Source organism: Centroberyx affinis, unplaced genomic scaffold, assembly GCF_046629955.1.
Source record: "Centroberyx affinis isolate AG114_WGS23_722 - 3 ecotype Tasmania unplaced genomic scaffold, CSIRO-AGI_Caff_v1 ptg002986l_1, whole genome shotgun sequence".
NCBI classification, from domain to species: domain Eukaryota; kingdom Metazoa; phylum Chordata; class Actinopteri; order Beryciformes; family Berycidae; genus Centroberyx; species Centroberyx affinis.
Genome location: NW_027281092.1, coordinates 153409 through 160827, shown reverse-complemented (window position 1 = coordinate 160827; position 7419 = coordinate 153409). Strand labels below are relative to the sequence as shown.

The 7419-nt window shown below is 41.5% G+C and overlaps 1 protein-coding gene across 1 annotated transcript; it reads right to left on the bottom strand.

The window, feature by feature from the left end:
* Positions 1–243: 243 nt before the first annotated feature.
* Positions 244–1735, bottom strand: lbx1b (ladybird homeobox 1b). The gene is made up of 2 exons (XM_071537164.1): positions 1411–1735; positions 244–731 (listed from the first exon to the last, which is right to left on the bottom strand). The coding sequence occupies exons 1-2, from the start codon at positions 1733–1735 to the stop codon at positions 244–246; spliced, it is 813 nt and encodes a 270-aa protein (XP_071393265.1).
* Between the last annotated feature and the right edge of the window lie 5684 nt (positions 1736–7419).

Genomic DNA, 7419 nt, shown 5'->3' with positions numbered 1-7419 from the left:
TGCTTTGATTGCAAGAGGAAATAGTTTGCTAATGAATACATTGTAAAATACCACTGCATATTTCTTGTTCTGTTTCATGCTTTACTATGAATAGGTCTATTTGTGCCAATATAAAAGTCATTACATTTTGGTACATGTTCTGAGATATGGTATACAATATAAGCAGTACAAGTTACAAGTCCTCGGTAGGGATTTCTGTCGTCTTTTGTTGTCTTTTCGACTCCCAAGCCCCACGCTGCGCCATCAGTCATCCACATCAATCTCCACGTCCTCGTCCTCCGAGCACTCTTTACTAGTTGTGTGGTCTGAGAACGGAGACAGCGGGGACATCCGCAGTTTCTGAGCGAGCTCGTGCTCCTGCTGGCCGCCCCGCGCGGGGGATTCGGCTCGCGAGTGACCGAGCGTCCCGTTGGCGCATTTCTCCAGGTCCGCGAGCTTGGCGAGTTTCTCCAAGGGGACCTGGCCGACGGCCTTGGCCGACTCCACGTCAGCCTTCATCTCCTCCAAGTCTCGCTTTAGCTTGGCTCGCCGGTTCTGAAACCACGTGATGACCTGGGCGTTTGTCAGACCCAGTTGTTGCGCTATCTGGTCCCGGTCGGCGGGAGACAAATACTTCTGGTAGAGGAACCGTTTCTCCAGCTCGTAGATTTGGTGATTGGTGAACGCCGTTCGAGACTTCCGACGCTTCTTCGGGGTGTTTCTCTGGCCGAAAAGAGTCATCCCGTCTCTCCCTGTGGGAAAGATTGAGGCTGAGTAAAATGACAGCTTGGTTCATGATGCCATTGCAGGGCTTTCTCTGCACCGAGGGCGTTGCAGTATGCGCGTAAAAGTAACCCTTACGAAAAATATCAAGGCCTATAATAATCCAACATAATACATTTTTAGAACGGTAGACTCATTATTTCAATAGCACGACAAAAAGCTAAGTTCACGTGGGAAATATTATAGAAATATTATAGTGATGCCATAGGAGATAAAATAGCCTACCATAAACTCATTGTTGAGTACCAGACACACTGTGAGGCCTTATAAGAATATTATAGGAACATGATGGCGATTTCTTACGTTAGAGAACAGCACAGAAAATGAATAGGCCTAAATATTTAAGCCTGGTTCCATAAAGCAATTTATTTTTTTGCATTCATCAGCACAATTTTAGCTCTGGCTATTAACTTCATCACCTTTATTAAATGCATTCCGTGACACTGTGCAAAAAACAGGTGTATGCTACCCTTATCGTACTGCTGAAGAAACCACTGCCATTTTTCTCTCTAGAACAGGCCATCGAATAAGAGAAAGATAAGAGAAAGGCGCGCTTACGCCGTTCATGCACGAGTGCCAGATAAAAAACAAAACAAAATATATATTGCTGAGTTTCAGTGCAAGGCTATAATGCATTTTGGGGATTACCTTCCGCAGCCTGTAAAACACTGACTTCCAGTCCCTTAAAGGTCTTGCTGGCCAGCTCCTCCAGGGCGCAGAGAGGGGAGGTCTGGGTGAGCAGAGCCCGGCTGGACAGGGGGATGCTGGACGGACGGTGCTTCTCCGACGAAGAAATCAGATGAGCTGTCCCGCAGATCGTGTAACTTCGCTTCACAGAGGGTTTATTCAGGATGTCCTCGATGCTGAAGGGGGTCAGCGGCTTGTTGGAGTTGGCAGGAGGGGGCAAGTGGTCCAGCGGACTTCGCCTCCTGTTTTCCACTGCATCACATTTCGCCACTTCTTTGGATGTCATTATTGGTTATAGCGCAGACTTGTGACTTTGTTGAAATATCGGCGGTCAAAAAACAAAACAAAGCTATATCGAGAAAATAGTCACATAACAGTTATCAGTTAAAGCACATAGCAGATAACTGTAATGGCAGAAGAGGAAGAAAAAAAAAGAAATGAAGAAAAAAAAAATCTTATTCCAAAATGGGATGTCTGGAAAGTGTCGTTTCCCCAGATGTAGGAGCAGCAAGTCCGGAGGAGTGAGATGCCTCCCTGAAAATGGCGAGGTCCAAAGAGTTGACGATTACTAACAAGTTATCATTGATTGGGAGGTAATCAATTATCTCCAGTGGCACTTTCACCCTCTTCCCTTTCACTCTTTGACTATGTTGCAGTCCAGTGCGGAGCTTTTTGCGACTGGGGGTGTCCCATTAATTAGGACGCATGGCTGGAAGGAGGAGGAGCCCGGCGGAATTATAATGCTTTGTGCTCTTATCATCTTTGGTCTAATTTAGTCGTGTGGTGAGATACCAGAATAGGTATATGAGGTAAATGAGGAGAAGCAGAGAGAGAGAAAGAGAGAGAGAGGGAGAGAGAGAGAGAGAGAGAGAGAGAGAGAGAGAGAGAGATCACAATTCGCAGCCTATTTAAGCCTATTTAAGCGTTTTAGAGTACTAAACTTCACAGTTTCAGCAGTTTAACTCTTTTCCTTTCGATACCAATCGTATTTAAAAGTATTTTGGATTATCCGGATGCTCTCAAAAAGACAAGCCGACAGAGGGCCATTTTTAGATGTAGTAGCTATAGTCAAAGGATATTTTCCTCGACAAAAAGCGTGGATGATCCTTTGTTTTGTAAAGGTAATGTAGAGCTGGGCGATATATCAGCTCTGATGATACCTCCTCTGGGGCGGAGAGAGGCAGCAGCATGCATCCCTCTCAGCATCGCCAAATCCGGGTCATAACTCAGGCGAAAGGGTCCTTTTATATCATCAGAGAGATATTTCATCTCCTATCAAATTTCCCCGCGTCCTCCAGGGTTGACATGATGGGTTTATTTTTGTGCTGTTCTGAAAAATTGCCGACGGGCTATTTGCATACGAAAACGAATGATCACACGTTTCTGTCCGGATCAGTAAGAAATATATTTTTTTTCCCAGCAAAATGAACTTTTTTATGGTCGCATAGCTGAACATCTAGCCTTCCTGCTTCAAAAAATTGTTTAGCTTTTCGTTTCATAAAATTTTAATTTTGATTCCATAAAAAATGTAGCCTAATGTTATTGTTGAAAAAGGAAATTAATATTATAATTGTTATTATTATCATTATTATTGTTGATATTATTACTGTTGTTATTATTATTATTATTGGGCCTATTATTATTATTATTATTGTTTTTTGTTAAAGCTGCTGTTGTTATCTTATTGTTATGATGTTGTACCCTACTTCTGATCTGATCAAAATGTCAGTGGCCAGTAATGACAGAATCTGTTTCAAGTCGATATTGCAATGATTACCGATGTATCAAAAGTGGAGGAGGCGTCACTTTGGTGACTCACAGGATACTGTATGCTTCATTGATGGATCCGCCAGGGGAAATAAAATATCAACAGAATGATGATGATATGTCAGGCAAGAAAAAGAGAGAGAGTGAGCGAGCGAGAGGGAGAGAGAAAGAGAGAGAGAGAGAGAGAGAGAGAGAGAGAGGAGGGTCACTGATGGCATCATGAAGCTATTATTCTAATATTTAAATAATTATGATTAAATGTTTCCTGCTTAAAAATATTTAATTCTATAAAACGATTACATGACATCATCTCATCCAGCATCAGCTAAGTCCCATAGGCCACTGAGATGAGTTCGTTATTGAGGCCATGTGGACTTACAGGTTATAGACCCATAACATTAGAAACACTCTACCGTTCAAGCTCCAATAGGGAGAGAAGACAGGCTTGCAAACAAAAGTGACCAGAAAAGAAAACATAAAAACGAAAAAGAGAGGTAGGGATTGACTTTTCTTTTGCTCTTAAGAATTTCCCCATTTTTATTTGTGTTTTGTAAAAATAACAGGTATAAACCATTTTATCGAAAACTTCTATTTTAACGAAATTTTCATTTTAACGAAAATTGTCTCATATAATGAATGAATACATTTGCTCATAATGCATGTCCAGTTGAACATAATCAGGATATGAAGACAAAAAGCAGCCAAGACAGTTTTAGGCCAACACAATTTATATTTGCTGGTGGGGGGCAATATCTGATTTCAGAGGTAACTGTTCATTTGATGTTTTATTGAACTGCAACCAGCCACTTCTGAACACGTTTCTCCCACATTTGGCAAGAGTTTGTTTTGGCAGCTAAACACCAAACGCCCTGATGATATAGCCAGTGTATTTTTTCAAAACTCTTAGTTCAAGCATCTATCTTGATTGTCTTGAAGGGCTAATATAAAGAAAATGTGTTTGAAAAATAGGTGGAAAGACAGATGGAAACAAAACAAAACAAAACAAAACAAAACAACAAAACAAAACAAAAAGCAAATAAAACAAGAATGATAATATGTAGCATGGCAGGTAAATCAAAATATATATAAAAATATAAAAATATGTCCGCTGAATACTCAATTATATCAGCAGACACTTATAAACTAGAGTTCCATTAGTGCACAGCTTACAAAATATAAGGACAAATGAAATTCAGTTGTGAAAAAGTAAAAAATGGAAAAATTTAGTTTCCAAGCAATTTAATGGTAAATTTGATAAGAGAATAGTATTATATCTAAAATTAATATTTACAAAGCAAGACAACATGTTTCAATATATCTCCTACATAATGACACATTTATAACAGTCACTTAATTGAGTTTTTGCATTCAATAACTGCTTGAAAGATTTAAAACACATAATGGAAAAATGATATTGTTCTGTAGCAAACATGGATGACCAAACTGTAAAATGCATTAGACTGATCCATTGCAGAACCATAGAGTATAAAATTTAAGCGTGGGATATTGGCGATGGAAACCATTTCTTTACATTACATTTCTCACTTGGTTATAATGAAAAAATAAGTAAGTACTGTGTAGTTGCAAATCAGACTGGGCTTCCTGGGGAGGATCTACTGATCTACTGCGCCTGCCTGTTTATTAAAGACAGATATTTGTGGTGGTGTGTCATCATCTCCGTCTCTTGCTTGCCAAGGTCAACGACATGCTGCCTCTCAGCTCTCCTTTAGCAACAGAACTTAATCTCTTAAGCTACTAGACTGTGCAGGGGACATTCCCTGGCAGGATGGTACAAGACACATCACCCACCATCTCTCCTTTGGACAAGCAGTCTGGAAATCACTCACTCTGTTGCTCTATTCACCGATGAGTGATATACTTGTGTTTCATGTCGCTATTATCTCATGAATTATCCATTTACATCAAAGTCTGATGCTAGCAATTAGCACAGGTTTTAGTTTGTTTGTTGGCTTGCTTTTCATAAAAGATACTGTGGAGTTTTTATGATGCTGTTGGACTCTTATTCTATTCATTGTAATATCTCTATCTATATCTGCCTTATTCATTCCAATAAACCCCAAATATAAAGCCCATTAAGCCCTTAAGACTAAAGCACTGATTTTTATTTGTTGTTTAATTGCACTCTTTTAATTCACTGGTTTACCATATTCCATAATGTATAGGTGGAGGTACGATGTCTCTGCAGTGCCTCTGTACTCTGTCACTCCTTGCTTACTGGGCATTCAGGATTGCATCTGCTGGACACAAGCACTCTCTTTCCTCCCAACCAGGTGTTGATTTAGGCCTTCCATGCTGTGGTCTGTTAGCTTAAAGTGCCATTCTGCAATATGTGTTAGTGACCTCATCCTGGAGACACAGCTCTCACTACAGGCTTAGGCTCCGATTAGACAGCTGCAGGGGAAACTATCCACATTGTAGCCATTTTGTGAGACCCCAAAGATGGGTGTCACGTCTCCCTCTCCCAAAGGCCCGTTATCTCAGATGACATCAGATATAGATAGAGACAGTGGACGTGTCCCGCTGTTTAAGACGCGCACTGTATAAATCACACGTCATTACCAGAGGTCACTCGCTCTGGCAAACCATTGGACGGTTTCATCATGAGGACCGGTCTGGTTGGAGGAGAGTGGATTTATCTGGCAGTTGGATCTCCGGAGAGGCGGCCATATTTTATGGGACTAGAGATGTAATAACAGGCCACTGACAAATCCCTGATGGACTGGCTTTTCTGCCTCGCAGTGCAGTGCCAGTGCTGCTGGAACACACGATCATAAGCAGCGCCATTATCACTGTGTTACACATGGACTGCATTGTGCAACTGCATGAGCGAACGGTTTTCTACAGGGTTGGGATCTGTTTTGGTTTCACTTTTATGAGGGTCCAGTTAAATTTGACAGAAGGATCATCTACGCTGCACATTCCACTGAACTGAGACGAAATTATTGCCAATCATGACGATTTATTGGAAAAAAAAAGGGAACATTGATTACTTCCCAAACCCCGACAGAGCAGAAACATACATAAAAAGAAGCAGAAAATCCAAATCAAACACAACAGTCAATAAATTAAAAGCCATCACATTATCCCCATGCAAGAAACAGCAAAAACAGGTGCAAAGTCTGCTAAGAAATACAAGAAGCGCAGAATTTACCCCATGGGGAGTGCATAATGCAGTGTTACTCTCTCCTTAAAGAACCCTTTTCATGGCTCTCTGGCCCTAGTAATACAAAATACCTTTACTGCCATGTGGAACCACATGGACGCTATAAAGAACCATTCATTCAGTTGTGACGCCAGATTTTAAGATAGTACCAACGCCGGTTTTCTTACATCAACGACAAATTCACTGAAACTGAACCTGAACCTGTTAAGAGCCATTTGCTGTGTCTTACCTGGTGGAACAGTTGCTGCTCTCACACTGTTATGTCAGCCAGCCAGCGACAGACTGGCTTTCACGCCCCTGATCATACTAGTGTGGTTTGGGGCCTGTGCTATAACAGACCGTATGCACCAGCACACTGAACATAAGCATTCCTAATTTACAGAATGTACACTTTGAAACTGCACATATGTGGCCGTCGGAAATCAGGCTCGGCGAGTGTATGCCAGCCGCCCGCTGGATCTGCAGACCTGCTGCATGTCGCGCACCACATTGTGCCAGTTGGAGGGTTCAATACTCCCTGTCAGGGATTTTCTCTGGGGTGAACTGGGTATAGAGACCAGACCAAACTGACAGCAGGCAGAGCTGTTATTGACCCTTAGCCCACCTCTGAAAAAGCGTTTTACTTAAGGGAATTCATCCATTTACAAAGAGTACACTTGATTTGAAGGTGCTCTAGCCTGACAGGCTATTAAACAATTATACAATAATTATTTCAACATGTTTCCTATGAAGATTTTTTCCCTTTGGTTATCGACAATCACACGCAACTGACGGATCCTTCCACTGCACCATGAATGCAATGCAGAGAGACGTCAGATATACTTCATTTGAATAGTTCTTGCTCCCTCCTCCATACTTCACCACAAAAACATACTGTAGTACGCAGTGATGCTTAAGCGTTGTGTTAGTGGGCCGGGGCCAGCGCTGATAATATTATTCACTGCCTTTGGTAATAGAAACTGCCAGAGGAGAACTGGGGAGAATTATGACAGCAATCCTTTAGTTTTCATTTGTAAAGG